The sequence below is a fragment of the Durio zibethinus genome, chromosome 25 (genome assembly GCF_047325235.1).
Source record: "Durio zibethinus cultivar Kanyao isolate XHJ-2024 chromosome 25, ASM4732523v1, whole genome shotgun sequence".
In the NCBI taxonomy this organism is placed as follows: Eukaryota; Viridiplantae; Streptophyta; class Magnoliopsida; order Malvales; family Malvaceae; genus Durio; species Durio zibethinus.
In genome coordinates, this window is record NC_143186.1 from 6,937,182 (window position 1) to 6,953,736 (window position 16,555).

Below are 16,555 nucleotides of genomic sequence, written 5' to 3' on the forward strand. Positions count from 1 at the left end.
TATTACTTTATTTTAAAGTAATAAACTATTATTTTATATTAATATTTTAAAATTTATTTAAAATTATATTTAAATAAATATATATTATTTATTAATAAAATAATTTCATTATGTTAGTAAGGTCGAGCTTTGACCTAAAATTCTATTTGACCTAAAAATCTATGTCCAAGCTTGGCCTAAGTTGAGACCGAGCTTACAGGCCTTGATGAGTAACCTGGTCCTTAATGGGTAATCTTGTCCTTTTACACCTCATATTGGTAGTTAAAAGAAGAGATGGACTATTTACACTCGTTTATTTTTCACACCCCACTACTATTAACACTCATCCTTTCTTTTTTTTACACCCCAAATTAAAACACTAATTTCCTATAAACCCAAACACCCCACACCCCATTTTTTTCTTCTTCACCAAAACCCTAAACCCTTTAGTAGCCCCAAATCAAGCTCTAATCTTGATATTGATGTTAAATAGCTTAGAATAATAGATAAATCATTTTTTTGTTTGATTTTATGTTTAGTTTTTAAAAATTTAGGATTTTAAGTTTACAGGTTCGATATGGGATGGCAATTCGAGCCTTTTGGAAATGAATTTCTGAAATTTGTTGAAGGTTTCCAAAATTGGATATCCAAAAACTTTTTCAATGTAATGAAAATTTATTTTTGGAATCCCTTTCTAAAAATCCATTTATGGAAATCTTTGAAAATTTCCAGAAATGTATTTTCAAAATTTATTAATGGTTTCTAGAATTATTAAAAAAATTTCGAAATGGATTTTTGATACACAATAACCTTTGGCTACCAATTAAGACCAAATAACTTTTCAATACATAAAAATAAACCTTATTATGTCGTTAGCAGACTGACAACTCTGCCAATAGGGATCTTTAATCTTTCAACTACCAGGAACTATACATTCAATAACATTTGTAACATTTTGTAATTCTAATAGACGTGCATTTAAGAGGAATCACTTAGTGTAAAAAGATGCTTGTGCAAATTAGCTACTACACCATGTGCGATGGAGCATGATTGTCTTATTGTACATGGTACAATAGCCACTTGCATGAGTACTTTTCACACTAAGTGATTTCTTTTAAATGCATGTTTGTTAGAATTGATAAATGTTTCAAATGTTACTGAATGGATAGAACTAACCGAAAGATTAATGGTTTTTACTATTTGAATTAAACATCGTATACATCAGAGAAATTATTACACACATATTTAGAGATCGCAACAAAGAAATTGAACTAAAAAATTACTTCTGAAAATGTATTTTTGGATAATTGCAGTGCTTTTCGAAAATGAGTTTCTAGATAATTACAATGCTTTTCAAAAATGAATTTTCTATATAGTTAAGAAGTTTTCATAAATGCATTTCTGGTACATTGAGGAAGTTTTTGGAAATTCATTTTCAGTAACTTAATGAGAAAGAATATAAAAGACAAAAAGGTAATTAACCAATAGGTATTTAAGTAATTTTCTATTTGATTAATTTTGTGGGGTGTATTGAGAGTTATGGGGGGTGCAAATAGTCCTACCCTTAAAAGAAATGTACTAGAGAGGTTTTACTTGCACCAAGATTTTTCTTTCCACATTCCCTTTTCTTTTCTTTTTTTAAAATTATCTCTAAATAAAATTATTTAATTATCTGTTTCATTTTTAAAAATCTTCAAATATCTGTATAACTTATTGGATTTTGAAATCCGACAGTTATGTTCGAAAATTTTTAAGAAAAATTACAAAAAAGAGTTTTATTAAACATTTTTAGTAATTGGTATAATGAAAATGTTATTATTGGAAAGGAAATCATAAATTTTAAAACTAATAAAAAGAAATTTGATTTTACTATTTTGACCTTAGGAAAAATAAAATCTTATGAAACCTTAACTAAACTAAGAATAAAATAGTAAATGCAATTTTTTTTATAAATTTAAAATTCATTATTTCTTTTTTAATAAATATTTTTTCTCTTAGTATCATTTATTAAAATGTTATAATAATTATTAAAATATTTTTTCTTCTCTACAATATTAAAAAAAAAGTTTTTGGTTAAATAAAAATTTGAGAGAATTACAAAAAAGGTGAAGTCTATTAATAATTGATACCAAGAGAAAAATAATTAAAAAAATGATTTAATTTTAAATTTATAAAAAGAAAATTACATTTATTATTTTATCCTTAGTTTAGTTAAGGGTTTTATAAGATTTTATTCTTCCTCTAAGGTCAAAATAGTAATATCAACTTTCTTTTTATTAATTTTAAAACTTATGTTTTTCTTTTCAATAATAACCTTTTTCATTATACCAATTAAAAAATTTTTCTAATAATTTTTTATATATTATTGATTTTTATATTAAATTCTATTAATATATCTTTTTAAATATTTTATTAAGTCATTTTAAAAAAAATTTATAAACTTCACCTAAAAAGTTTTATATAAAATTTATTCATGAACAACTCTACGTGCAACTTACAGAGAGCTTTAAAGTTATTCTTTTTTTTTTTTTTTGGGGGGGGGGGGGGGGGGGTGGTTGCAAGGGACTAGGGAGCTAGTCCTTTTATTTTTTATTTTTTTGAAAAAGAAAGTCATGTGATATGGATTTATAATACACTAATATATCTATATTAAACTGATTTTAATAAAATAAAAAAAAAGCATAATAGCGAATAACTAAAAGATTAACACTTCTGCATTATTGTGAAGGATATTTCCTATTGTGAATATCAATCATAAGGAAACTTATATAATTTTCCTTCGCTAAAAAAAATTAAAAGAATAAAAAGAATGATGCACATACATTAATTAATTAATTAATTAAGGAAAGTATTTTACTTTTATAACTCAAAAAAATTCAATGATTAACGCTATATGTGTCAAGTGAGTTGTGCAACTTGAGAAACAATCCAATTTGACACAATGCTGACCGTGCTTGGTATAATCTGTTGTTTTAGTCATGGATCGTGCCAAGCATAATTCTTATTCTTGTGTTAGCTGGATTAGGATTTTTGGGCTCGTTTGATTGGCACAACACAATTCATCAAGGATTAATACTAACATGTGACACATGGGTTGCATGCACAAAACAAAAGAACTAACGTATCATGCCATGTCGGCCTATAATGTTATAAATTATTAGTCTATTGGTTTTTGAATTGTATTTCATTTTGCTTTTATCATATGATGAAAGGTTTTTTGTTCTTTTAGTATTTTATATCAATAATTTATAGAAATTAAATTGTATCTTTAAATCTATTTATAAAATAATTAACCTATTAAAATAAAATTACAATTTTTTTTTTTTTTATTTTGATCTATCACTTTCTAAAAAATCCATGAATTGTGTATTACTCAAAGATTGATCATAGAAAAGCTTAGTGTAAGACAAAGCACATGATATTAGTGAATCTGTGTATTATTTTCTTTTTAAAAATTTAATATGATATTTGTGTTTTTTTTTTTTAAAGATGATGAAAATAAGATATTAAATGATAATATAATATCTATGTATTATTTTTTTCTCTAAATTTAAAGATGGAATATTAGTAATTGTCAATTTTAACATATTCTTTAATTGATTCCTTTAGCTTTTAATTTCATCGTAGGTATATATATTTTATCAAATTACATAAATTATATATCTCTCATATTAATTTTATATATTAATTTTTAGATACAATTGAAAAAATCAAAGAAAAGAACTTTCGCAAAAAATAATGAATAAAAATTTAAAAGATTATTAATAAATCATAACTTAACTTGATTCGAAAAATAGTGTGATGCCAAGCACATAACTCATATGAGTTTTGGGCTATATGTCATGTTAGACTATGCTCTTAAACTTTACATACTCTGCCAACAAGTCATCATAAATAATAATATCAAAACGACACGACGTAGATTGATTTTTTAACGTATGAGCCATTTGACATCTCTCGATTAGGGTTATTAAGGTTTTTTAAAGAATAAATAAAATTTCATCAGTGTCCAAATCCAACGAGTCTAAGGGCAGCCGCCGAAGTGGTAAATTAAGCCCATAACAGTATTTCAGTTTCTTGGGGAAGAAAAAAGGCCCTAGCTTTTTTAGGAGGCAGTTAACTAACTGTTCCTAATCCCATGTTCCCTATTTTATCTCAACCCACCACTCTCTCCTCAATTTCAGATTTTTTTTTTCTTTTATAAAGTTCGGTCTGATGCAAAGCCTTTTTGTCTCCTCAGGTCAATAAGCATCAAAACAATTGACAGTTTTCTTCTATAATAATTCAGGTATTGTACACTTCTCTGCATTTGTTTTTTGTTTATTTAGCTGGATACTAGTTTCTTGCTTTATTTCAGTCTTTTGCTACTTAGTTTCCGGTTGTTTTCATTTCCCTGGATACTACTCAATTGATGAAATATATTTTGCATGCCATGATTGACTTCATCATGGTCTGAATGTTTCTCTAATTATTTCAGGTTTATTTTTAACCGCTACAATGGTTTTGAGTTCATACTCCGACTGGGGAACTGATGTTCAAAATGCTAAGTCGGAGCCAATCCATCTAACAAGACCAGTTCAGGATCAGCTTGTTGTAGCAGATCATCGGCATTTTGAATATTACTGGGATACATTTGAGCTTCCGTATGCTTTTCTTGATCCTTATATTGACCCCAATAGCAATATCCTACACCCTGAAAACTACACTCCTTTACTTCCATATTGCTCTCCATATGACCCTTTAATTTCCTTCTCACCTGAAATCGATATCCCATATGGCAATTTCAGCTCTTATCCATGCTCCAAACGCCAGAAACTCATTGAAGATCATTATTGCTCTGATTTTATGCCTGCTTTCTTCGATGGGGTTGCTCCGAGTTCCTGTCTTCCCGTGCCTGAAGATCAAGGCATGTATCAGATTAACTTGGAAGGAAATGTGGAAAACTGTAAGAAGACTAGTGAAAAATGTGTGTCAGTGCAAAGCATTGCAGCAAGAGAAAGGAGGAGGAAGATTACTGAGAAGACTCAAGAACTTGGGAAGCTTGTGCCTGGTGGGAATAAGATGAACACAGCTGAAATGCTTCAAGCTGCCTTCAAGTATATCAAATATTTGCAAGCTCAAGTTGGAATCCTTCAAGTTATGGACTCATTTTCGGTAATTTTCGGCTCATTCTTACCCTTTTTTTTTTAAGTTTTTATTTTAACTGAGAATTTTGGCTAACTGTTTTAACTCATTGAAAAGTTACTTTAATTGACAGTCATTTCATTTTTTTTTTTAAAGAAAAAAGAAAAATCAATATTATCTAGTCCAGGAGGAAAGATCTAGATAAGAACTTTGCCATATTTATTGTCAATTATTACATCAAATTTAATCTAGCTTCTGATTGTTATATCTAAATATCGATCTATATGTCCAATGACAATAAAAACATAACCGAAGAGGGTTTGAACAAATGCAGGAAAATGAGAAGGCGGCTTGGAAGGAAAACATGCAAATTGTAATATCTCAAAGGGTTCAACAGAAGCTTTACATGGAAGATAAGTGCTTGGTTCCAAAGGATATTGTTCTCTCTTTGACAGCACTTTCTAAGCCTCCACTCTCTGTTCAACTTAGTCGGCTGTTAGCACTAGCTCCCCATCACTGAATAAGTGTCCACCTGTTTTTATCATCTCCATTTAGCCATCTCTCTCTCTAAATTTTTTTTTTTATTTAACCATTTCTCTGATTACCTTTTCTTTGTTTTGTTAAACATTTAATTATCTTGATTTGTCCTCAATGCAAACCCAACAATTAGAATTAGAGATTCTAACTTATATGTGTCCCGAATTCGAATCTTTAAATAAAAAAGGAAAAGGAAATTTGTGAGATAAAAGAAAAAAATCACTTAAAAGTTACGCTGTTAATTTTACCTTTTAAAACAAATTAAAAGAACATAAGGCTCACGAAAATTGTTAATGCTAGAGGCTTGTTAAAGTAAAAGAAGGGAAAATAGAACCCCTAGGAAAATGCTTTGAAGGCTTCACCTCACAACGCCTACTCCATTTATCACATGCCGAAAGTGCGGAACTCATCTTAGCTCAAGTGTACAAAATCAACAATGAATTGCAAAGAAATTTACGCTGTTGCTTGTTTATTTATCTTTGATCAATACGATAGTTTGACACTGACCATCACCCCTTAATTTCCTACCAATTTCTGCTTCCAAAAAAGTGATTGGAACAATCACAATCCTTTGTATTGTCCAAAAGCAGACATGTTTCATAAACATCATTGACACAATTAGAATTCAACATTTCTGTTTTCGTACAGAAAGGGTGGATCTGTAGTTACCACACAGGTGCATATTGGAACTCGAAAATGATGAATGATACTCGACCTTTCTAGATACAAAAACCCTTTTCGTCACAATCTGAGTACTGAAACTGGCCAATTGCAAGCTGTTTCTTCTGAACTTTTTGACAGGTTTGCATTAAGATTTATGATGAAGTGTCGACAGGTGTATCAGATTGTGCACCCCATTCAGTCCAAGATCCATCATACACAGCAACATCAGGCGTCCCAAGTCGACGGAGGCCCTGAAAAGCATCAGCATGAGACACTTGCCTATTTTTTAATATTAATCTATCCTTTTAACTTTTCCAAGCAAAAAAGAGAAAAAAAAAAAGAATAGAACTTTGTTTAAGAAACTACATTATAAGTTGTCCCTTACAGAGTTTACAGGAAAATCAATAAATGTTAGGCCTAAAGGTAGAGATAGAGCAATAACAATAACACAGTGGAGGAAGTACCAATGCCAGAATACAAGCAGTTACACCAGTGCCGCAAGAAGTTACAATAGGGCGTTCCAATGAGATGCCTGCAGAAGAATACGTTATTTGGACAATAGGAAAATGTCAAGATCAACCATAAACCATCATATAAACAAACATGAATCATAAACTTCTTTGTAAGTTAGAAAGTAGAGAGATAGGCGATGGCAAAGCAAGATGATTCATCAAGAAACAAAACATTAGAACATTCAGTATATTGCTCTCACCATAAACACATAAAATCATAAAGAAAGATTGATTTAATTATGAACTGTGTGCAAGTCCCCTCACCAAATTGAATGTGACAATAAAGGCTTCAGAGTCTAATTGTTCTATCCGAAATAAGTGAAGTTACAGGGTCAAGTGTGCAGTTTTATATTGCTCAATCACAGAAACTCGCAACCTCTTGCAAATGAGTAATTCTTTACATCATTATGTGATAGCAAAACTAAATAACTATTCGCCATTATTACAAATGAGTTATTGGCGTAGCAAATAACTAAGCTTCAAATTCTAATTACCAGATTGCTTAATCCTTAAACCCATAAACTAGTATGCATATAATGGAGTGAAAATGAAGATTTGACAAAGATGTTGATAGGTCAAGTTAGTGGCATCGACTATCACTTATGAAAAGTGAATATCTGTTAGCTCAATCCATATCTGCTGAAATTGGAAAGATTAAAAGGAAAAGGGGAAAGGAACAATGATAAAAACAATGATATATGGCTCACCCTCCTCATCAAATCGTTTCTTAAGCTCATCAGCAGCTAAAAGTGTCTGTGAAGCATCCAACATCTGCAAAGAAATGCCAAATTGATGAATTAATAATCTATTGTGGAAAAAATCCATAAAAACTACATTATCGAACATAGGAAATGAGAGTTAAAGGCAAAAAAATAAAAAAATAAAAAACCAAAGTAGGCATCTTTCTTTCTGCCTTTTTTTCTCACAACTACAACCTTGTCATTTCCTACATCACTGGAAAAAAAAAATCCAGAGAACCCTTTAACAACACACGAACAGGAAGTGCATCCTCTAGAAATTCTTTGATCCATGAATCTTTTATCTCATATCTAATCTTCTAAACAATGGCCAGTCATAGGTCATACTCCAATGGCACTATCTAAATCAGCCACTCATCAACGTCATTCTGTGCACATGACAATTTTGAATTACTGATCAACAATTTCATGCAGCATGCACCAGAAGGAGATATATAGAGACCCCCTTGCACTCCTAAATTGAAAGTAAATGTTCCTGCACCACATTTACCAACGTTCTCTCTCTCTCTCTCTCTCTCTCAAACAAATATAAAGGTATTTAGGACTTGAGAAATCTACATATACTGCACCTCTTTATAGCATCCAAGTAAAATATGAAAACCTCTTATGTCTTGCCTGTGGAAAAGGAATACACTTGCTGCCAGGTACATGGCCACTTCTGATTCCTTTACGAGGTTCTGGTGCAGCACCATCAAATCTGCGTAAACCACAAACAGGAAATTAAATTAAAGGAAAAAAAGGATTTCTTATGCAAGGAGGTTCAGTATCACATACACCCCAGCTTATATGCACTTCAAGTTGAAGAAAATAATGTTAGACTACAGTAACACGAATAGCAGAGATAATATTAGGAAGCTCAAAAAAGTGACTATTTTCAGTATTAGTCAATGATGGATATTATATCAGGAAGTGAACTTCATGATGAAGCCATTCGTTGGATTATGTCAAGCTGATGGAATCAAGAACTGCTACTAGGGTATCACTAGGATATCATGTGATCACATAAGTATTAGCATGTTAAATGTTGTTAAGGTGTGTACCTCAGAGACATACAACAAAAGGCCCTCAAACCCTTTTGGGCGAGGCTCATTTGTTCAGGCACATGCCTGGTGTGCCTAGGTATACTTTTTCTGTAAGGTGATAGGCACACAAAAATCCCCCCCAGAAAAGTTCTCTTTAATTTCTTTAATTTTTTTTTTTTTTTCATTCATTGTACCTTTAATAGTAAAAAGAAGGGACAATATCAAACTCTACTTCTCAATTTTTGAGAATTTAACAACAAACATGGGAAGGAAGTCATGCATATAGGCTAACAAAAGAAAAAAAAATTTGCATGTTTTGTAGGATTAACTGGAACACTCCTTAAAGTTTATTATCATAATTATATACACAAGCTTATTTTATATATATATATATATATATAACAGACATAAAACAACACATGTATACAGGTGAGTGCTGTTTTTGTGCCTTGTGCCTCAGGCAATATAAGGTTTCTAGCGCCCTTGACAACACCGAACAAGTTTAATGGGAAATACAATAACACCAGTTAAGCTTTTAGGTACCAAGCATTTGAGCAGTTTGAAGACAACATGTCTGAAAGAAAGGATTAGCTGAAATGAAGTGTTGAGATTGATGTGGGTCATTAAATGGATCATGCTGGCAATTAGGACCACCCAGATGGGCAAACAAATAACATCCATTTTGCTCTCGAGCTAGTTTAATATAGTTCTTCTTGGGTTTAGACAGATTCCCATACCATTAAAGCTGTTCATGAGTTTTATTAATAATGACACAGATTTGAGTTTACAGTGATGTGTGTTAGAAAATTTTCAGTCATATGGTAGATTCAATATTAGCCTCTACTTTACAATCTAAGAAGCATATTATACTTCATGGACTGAAAAAATGCAAGAACAAACCCACACCTTATGTCACATGCACCTTACATTAATTATTGTGAAAATAAATTCATTTAAGTCCAAAATTCAGTTTTATTTAAGATTGCATTTACAGCATTTCCAAGGCATTAATATGGCAGACATGCTGATTTCTGCTCACTATCAACAAGACAAGAGATGACTTGAGGTACATGAACTGAGTGCTAAGAGAAAGGAATATTATTTGATACCTACAAAAGCAAGCGTTTACCATATTAAATTCATATATATCATAAGATAAAGTAATCATGGTCAAATGTAATCAACAAAGTAAGACTCTGCAGTACCTGGGCTTGGAACGAGCATCTATATGTTGGTGAGTCTTTTCCTCAATGTTTCTTCTAACCTGAAAAAATGTAAAAGGAGAAGGCATGATCTAACATAACCTGAGAATGTATTCAAATAACAGGGAATTTCTATCCATTGATGGACTGACATAACAGTAACCAAAAAGAGCACCTAGTTTGCTGATTTGAGTGCTGGACATGGTACAAGTCCCAAAATCGTGCTTTCAACTGTTTGTCAGCATTTTCATATGTTGACTGTCTTAATTTTATAACCATGTACGCTTTAAAGCATCCAATATATTCCTGATGCAGATATGTTAGGAAAAATAAAGAGTGGGGCAACCTAGAAGATAACCAACTAGACACATTGATGTGCCACCTTTAAATTCTACAGAAATTTAGGTTGTTATACATTGCATTCCAAAGATTTTCTAAAGTATATTTCAAAATGACACAAAGATATGAAGACCAAATACATATAAACAAGACATTAGACAGCTAATTAATTCAGATCAATGAGTATAGAGGATTTAAGATATGTTTGATGTACAAGATTATGATAGGACAAGAAAAGATAATATTATGAATAGGATTAGACTAAATAATGTCATCTTATCTTGTGTTTGATACGTGCAAGGATTAGGACAAAATAATTTATTAATCGGTCAAAATTATCTTTCCTCAAAGTTTATACAATTTAAATTATTAGTGTAATTTTTATGGGTATAATAGGATATGTAAGTCCAATCTCATGGATTAAAAATAATCCTCTCCACTTTAGGAGTATTGAATCATCCTATGCGAAAAGAATAATTAATCCTCCTCGCAATCCTATCTCTTTCTTTAGATACGAACCAAACATGGTATAGGATGATTATTATCCTATCCTATCCATCATCCTATGAACCAAACATGGCCTTACTACTTTATATAAACAACTGCAAATTTTGAATCTCACAAGTCAGATACAAGCATGCTCTTCCTTTACACCAACAGTAAATTATAATTTCTCCGATTCTTGTAATATTCAGCTTGAAGCTTTCTCCAAGCTTCTTTTTTTTTTTTTTTTTTCATACCATAATAAATTTTGGTGTGACGTTTGTGAACACGAATGAATGTTAAGATGAGTAGATCATATCGTAATAGTCATCATACCATAATAAATTTTGGTTTTATATCTGTGAATGCGAATAAATACCCAGATGAGCTGATCATATCATAATAATCATGCATCGTGCTTCTAGCAAGGTCACAACAGTATTAGTATATATCTGGTTATGAAGGTGCATCCACTTTAAATTGCAATCATTACGAGGCATCATTTCAGTAGTCAAACAAAACTGATATAGCAAAACCATAATTTTATATGAATTATGTTAGGTTAGCAATTAAACCTGATCGAGTGTCCAGACAAGATGTGGCTGAAATTTTGTATGAAATGTGACTGGTCCAGCCTGAAAGACAAAGATACAGGCAACCAAAACTGTTTTGAGTATAATATTGTAATCATGAGACATGAGAGGATAAAATGTTGTATAATATTATATAGATAATAAATGTTCAACCCAGAAACTGAACTGCCAATTGCCACTGAATGACTTCCACAGTATTTCCAATAATCTCACTTGCTTCTTTTCAGGAGGCATCACTTCAAGAATGCAATAGCAATATTTTCACTACTCCAAGACAACAACCACATCTTATGGCACAGGAAATATTCCCCCCTTCCCTCCTTCCCCGCGCCTACCCAATCAGTAATTTCAAGAATTGCAGATGAAAAAAGGGAATAGATAATCAGAGATTAGGAAAGGACACTTACTGTTTGTCCCTGATAGACTTTCTCAATTGCCTCACTGGCAGCACTGGCTTTCAAAATAGCATCGCTAGAAGCACTAGATTCAACATCATATCCTGATGCACGCCACCTTGGGAGGCCTCCATCCAATACCCAGATTCTGTCATGCCCAAAGACTCGGAACATCCTTTCAATTATCAATGGACTAAAGTCTGTTAGATTTAGAATCAGAAAAATACTATAAAACATTTAAGACAACGCTGAGAAGATATCATATTATCAAAAGTGCTACTCACCACCAAACACGTGCTGCACTGAAAATTCCCTTCCCATCATAAACAACCAGTCCATCATTATTCTGGATGCCAAGAGCAGACACAGCAGCCGCAAAAGCTTCCTCAGATGGCAGCATATGTGGCAACTGATACAAGTAACAGTCTTCAAATAGAGAAGCCAAATAGGATAAACAAACCAGTGGATATGTTATATAAAGGCTGACTTACCTGATATATCTCCAATTTAATACATCATGTAACAAACTACCATGAATATTTGATTGAATCACATTACTGAGAATACTCAAAAAAGGCATATGCAAAGTTATAAAGTTGATTCTAGAATTGTCAAAGCACCATGATAGAGAACCATGTTTAGGCATTTTAATTTATTAGGATTATTTTTAATCAACTTCCAAAGGTAGACCACAAAAGATGTGGATACAAGTAATAACAAATAATATGAGGGTTAAGTAGATGAAAAGATTGTTTTGGATAGAAATGTGTGGCGCAAGAAGATTCAAAACTACGACTTAACATGATTCATTTTTTTTACCTATCATACCGCCAACCCCACAGTTATGGGATATAAGGCCTACTTTGTTGTTGTTGTTGTAGGTTATTTTTAATCAAGGTTATAATTGGTATTTTGCATTTTATTAGGGTTTCGAACTTAATTATAAATCCCAATGTTATTTTAGTTTCAATAGGTCTTTGGATATTGAATATTAAGTTATTGTGATATTGAGATTTTCGCTCTCCTGATCCTGTCTGGTTTTCTCCCTAAGTTCTTTTGTTTCTTCCCCAATTTCCTCTATTCCTCCCTAATTGTTCTCGTTTATTTCTAATTTCTCCCTAAACTTCTGTATTCAGTCTATTGTGCCTAGTTGTCCTACAAAACACCTTTGACTTTTTCAAAGAAAAACTGCAATCTTATAGCATAGGTAATTTGCATAATAAAGGCCAAATACCTAGAAAAAGAAATTTTATTCTTCCTCCCGCAATCCACAACTTGACTAGTAAAAAACATAATACCATAGAAAGAAAGAAGAAAACTTGCATTTCTACTACCTTTCTCAAATAATAATACAGACTACTCAATGATAAGCAGTTGAAGTAAGAGAATAGAATTACTACTAGTAAAACCCAGAGCAGAAACAGCGACATATCAAGAGAAAAAGAAATGCGAGGCAAGGTTTGTTAAGCAAAGGAGCATTATTAGGTAAAATATTTCTCTCTACCTCAGTGGTCTAGCAACCAGAGCACCCAAGAGATCAAGAAGAGAGACTAATCAATTGATAGAAGGCATCTCACCTTTGTAGTTCGATCCACTATTCCATCAACATCAAAGAAAAGAGCACCAGGAATGTGAGCAACCTACTATAATGAAAGAAATCTAACAGAAATGCATTTGAAATTGAAAATATTGGAATTAAAGGAAAGAAATTGATGAATTTAAGCAGCATATCTCAGTTTATATTACATTAGAAATAGAATTTCAATATTCAGAAGCATTTAACTGTCTTGAAAGTGTGGCACAATAAAATAGATCGTAGAAAAGACAATAATCAGCACCTGATACTCTTGAATTGGATTCCTTTGCTCATCTGGCATGTACCAAGATGCATCCAGTACCTGGTAAATAATAAAAACATGAACAACAAATAAATGAAGAAAGCATAACGTGTTTCCAATTTTCATGATAGTTCCAAAGATGCTGTATGCTAATAAATTATTCATAGGCTTTAAGCAAAATCCATAGAATGTTTTCACAATGCTATCTCAATCTCAGAAACTGAATAATTATTAGATAGCAAAAGTTTTTTTTTTAATGTTTTTCGGAAATTTCTTCAGGAAAACTGTTCTAAAGGTATCCCCTATCTCAGAGAATACTTATTTTTGTTTAAACCAAAATTTACCTACTACTCATTTTCTTTTTATATTTCATTTTAATTTGGTTGCAGAGATGTCACAAAAAAAAAAAAAAAAAAAGGATAGTTCGTATTCCCAAGAATATGTATCTTTTCCCTTTTCAAGAGAATATATTTGAGGAAAAATGAATAAACCCAAAGACGCCCATTGAAACCTGATAGAGGATAGCAAGCTGTTTAGAATTTGTTTAAGTTTTTTGAATAATTATTCTGATCAGTAATTTGAGGTTGGGCTTGAAATATGGCAATTGTTTTAATGTGACCTTAGTTACAGTCTGATAGATTATTCTTATAAGTTAAAAACACAGATTTATGGCTAGTTGTAACACTGAAACAGTGGTGGTAAATAGATAATAAGAAGATAAACTCTAGGTTTAACATCTAGATTTCTTTAGGAGTTACAAAATTGCAGAAGCCATACTATTGAAAATTAATTTGATAATAATTTCATAACCTTATAGAAATATCTAATTGACAGGTAACAACTATGAACATGCTAAAATAGTTCCATGCAAAACCTTAACAATCAAAAAATAATAATATACATGTATGCCTTTCTGTACTCAGAGAATAATGTGGAGAGAAAGCATCAAAAGTGGCAAATACAAATGATGCCATCAAGTCATTCATGGCAACCACACTTCCAATCTCACATAGTAACAAATTACGGGCATAAAGTTCCCAACACTTCTATAACAAACAATGCTTAGAAGGGTTACTGGTCCATACATAAATGCAAATACCTTCATATCAGGCTCCCTGAGATTAGCATGAAGCCAATCAACAGAAATGACTGGATCATCAGTGGGAGGATATTGTGTCGAAAAATTAGTTCTCGTCTCAATTGCTGAGGAAGCCATAAAACGAGAAAACCGACCAGATGTTTTATATGTCGTATAGGTAGGCTCAGCCTGTACACAAAACTGTCTCTTCTGCAAGTAATACAAAAATGCAACATAAGAACTGGGCCAGATGACCATAAGAACTACAATAAGATGAAAGGGGGAGTTTGAAGTTAAACGTAAACCATTTCCAACAATAAACAGTTCAAATTTTAAATTAATGTCGTCACCAGATCCCAGAGGTACTCAAGGACAGAGTAGTGAATATCAAAATATCAAACAGCTACATGCCCATGATAACCAATTATTCAGAGCGAAATTTCACTCATGAATGAAAAGAAAAGCAACCGTTATAGCAAAAGATATTTCTAAGGCATAGTTTCCGTTAAAGAAAACATCAAAATAACGACAAAAATATATAGAATAGGTATCTTAATTTTCAGTATATACATTCTAGAACTATGAGCATTAAAATAAAAAATACAATTTTACAAAGAAAACATCAAATTCTCCATAACAATAGTCAAAACCCTAAACCCTTTGGGTCAAGAAAAAAACATCGGAACTCAAACCCACTTTCCAAAAGTGACAAATTGCTCACATGCAACAACAGAAAAAAGGGGGGAACGAAATACTAAGAAAGCAAAACTGATTAGGTGAATCAGAAAAAAAAAAAAAAAACAAATTAAGAAAAACCCAAATAATAACTAAAAAAAGGAAGAGGTTACTTACATTGAAAAGAGATGAGAAGATCAAGGGTTTGTGTGGGGGAGAAAATGAGAATCGAATCAAGCGGTTACCCAAGAGAGTTCTGGAGAAAAGGGATGATGCCATTTATGCACAAAACATGTAGAAAAAGGTGTTTGAAGGTTATCGAGAGAGACTCTTAACTTTGTTTATGTTGTCAGATTCTTTGGAGAAAGAAGACAAGAAAAGGCCTGGCTTAGATATCTAAGTAGGTAAGCATTTTTGCCGCTTCAATGTTTTTGGTGCCTTCCTGGATGCAATTTTAGTGATGCTGTGGTTAGGTTGTTGCATTCTGAATTGATTGATGACATACGGGTTATTTTAGTTTTATCTCTTTTATTTATTTAGTAAAATTGGCCTGCCCAAAAGGCATTTCTATTATTGTGGAAGTTGTTACAGCCAATACTAAATGCGAGGAAATGGTTACCGTGTAAATTTTTATTATTCTAAATTTACAAAAACTTTATTTTACTTTCTATCTTTTGATTCTTGTTCTCTCTATTCTTTTCTTTTTATCCCTTTTTCTTCATTCTAACTATCATCTCATTAGTTTGTTTGACCTTGTTATATTTTTTGGGTTCCGATTGTTGTTATAATTGGTGTATCATAAGTAATTGTTAGAAGACAAGTATTAGTGATATTAAAGCATCTTTTATGTAAGTTATTAGCAATAGCAGATGGCGTCACTACTTGGCTGCAAAAAGAAACTTTAAACTTAGCAAAATGTTACTACAATCCAACCAGACTTGCAAGAACTAAGGAAAAAGGTAGATAACATTTGATTAAAGATGACAAATGACTTTAGGAAATTGCTTGTGGACTTTTGAATGAAAGGGATATGGAGGCTTTTGGAAGTGAGACCCCCTTTCATTAGAGAATGCACTACTATATTGTTAAAAAATATCAATAATTAATCTCAGAGTCCTCAACAATAGCTTAACGCAATGATGATGAATACTGAGAGACATTCAAACCTTGATTGCTCTAGGATGTACAAGATAGAATGTGTTAAATTTAAAGGAAAGGATTTCAAAGAATAGTATATAAAGATGGAACAGTACTTTGAAGCAAAAAAGGGTGCCTAAAGAACTTAAGGTGAAAGTAACCATGCTAAGCTTGGAAGGAAAAGCTCTTCAATGGCATCAAACTATACAAAATCACAACG

At 31.8% G+C, this 16,555-nt stretch overlaps 2 protein-coding genes across 11 annotated transcripts; one reads left to right on the forward strand and one right to left on the reverse strand.

The window, feature by feature from the left end:
* Nucleotides 1-4,314: 4,314 nt before the first annotated feature.
* Nucleotides 4,315-5,761, forward strand: LOC111276385 (transcription factor bHLH53-like). The gene is made up of 3 exons (XM_089754185.1): nt 4,315-4,357; nt 4,457-5,133; nt 5,438-5,761. Exons 2-3 carry the CDS (start codon nt 4,477-4,479, stop codon nt 5,621-5,623), a joined length of 843 nt encoding a protein of 280 aa, XP_089610311.1. The 5' UTR covers nt 4,315-4,357; nt 4,457-4,476; the 3' UTR covers nt 5,624-5,761.
* A 320-nt stretch (nt 5,762-6,081) lies between these two features.
* On the reverse strand, nt 6,082-15,728 carry LOC111276070 (thiosulfate/3-mercaptopyruvate sulfurtransferase 2-like). 10 transcript variants are annotated; one of them, XR_016333529.1, is made up of 13 exons: nt 15,376-15,692; nt 14,545-14,733; nt 13,446-13,505; nt 13,185-13,247; nt 11,892-12,016; nt 11,620-11,800; nt 11,195-11,254; nt 9,973-10,103; nt 9,801-9,859; nt 8,189-8,270; nt 7,523-7,586; nt 6,768-6,835; nt 6,082-6,554 (listed from the first exon to the last, which is right to left on the reverse strand). XR_016333529.1 is itself a non-coding variant. In XM_022861837.2 (12 exons), the coding sequence occupies exons 1-12, from the start codon at nt 15,475-15,477 to the stop codon at nt 6,456-6,458; spliced, it is 1,134 nt and encodes a 377-aa protein (XP_022717572.2). In that variant the 5' UTR covers nt 15,478-15,728; the 3' UTR covers nt 6,082-6,455. The 10 variants fall into 10 exon arrangements, 6 of the variants coding, with proteins under 6 accessions (XP_022717572.2, XP_022717571.2, XP_089610308.1 ...); XR_016333528.1 differs by lacking the exon at nt 9,973-10,103 and having other exon boundaries at nt 8,175-8,270; XR_016333527.1 differs by lacking the exon at nt 9,973-10,103 and having other exon boundaries at nt 8,143-8,270.
* Nucleotides 15,729-16,555: the final 827 nt, after the last annotated feature.

Bases quoted from the DNA above. Each gene is read 5' to 3' on its own strand.
- LOC111276070 (XM_022861836.2), bottom strand. From the start codon at position 15,477: ATGGCATCATCCCTTTTCTCCAGAACTCTCTTGGGTAACCGCTTGATT. The intron at 6,836-7,522 runs GTGAGCCATATA...ATTCTTCTGCAG, and splicing joins GAAACGATTTGATGAGGAGG to GCATCTCATTGGAACGCCCT. The intron at 6,555-6,767 runs GTACTTCCTCCA...GATGCTTTTCAG, and splicing joins CTGCTTGTATTCTGGCATTG to GGCCTCCGTCGACTTGGGAC.
- LOC111276385 (XM_089754185.1), top strand. From the start codon at position 4,477: ATGGTTTTGAGTTCATACTCCGACTGGGGAACTGATGTTCAAAATGCT. The intron at 5,134-5,437 runs GTAATTTTCGGC...GAACAAATGCAG, and splicing joins AAGTTATGGACTCATTTTCG to GAAAATGAGAAGGCGGCTTG.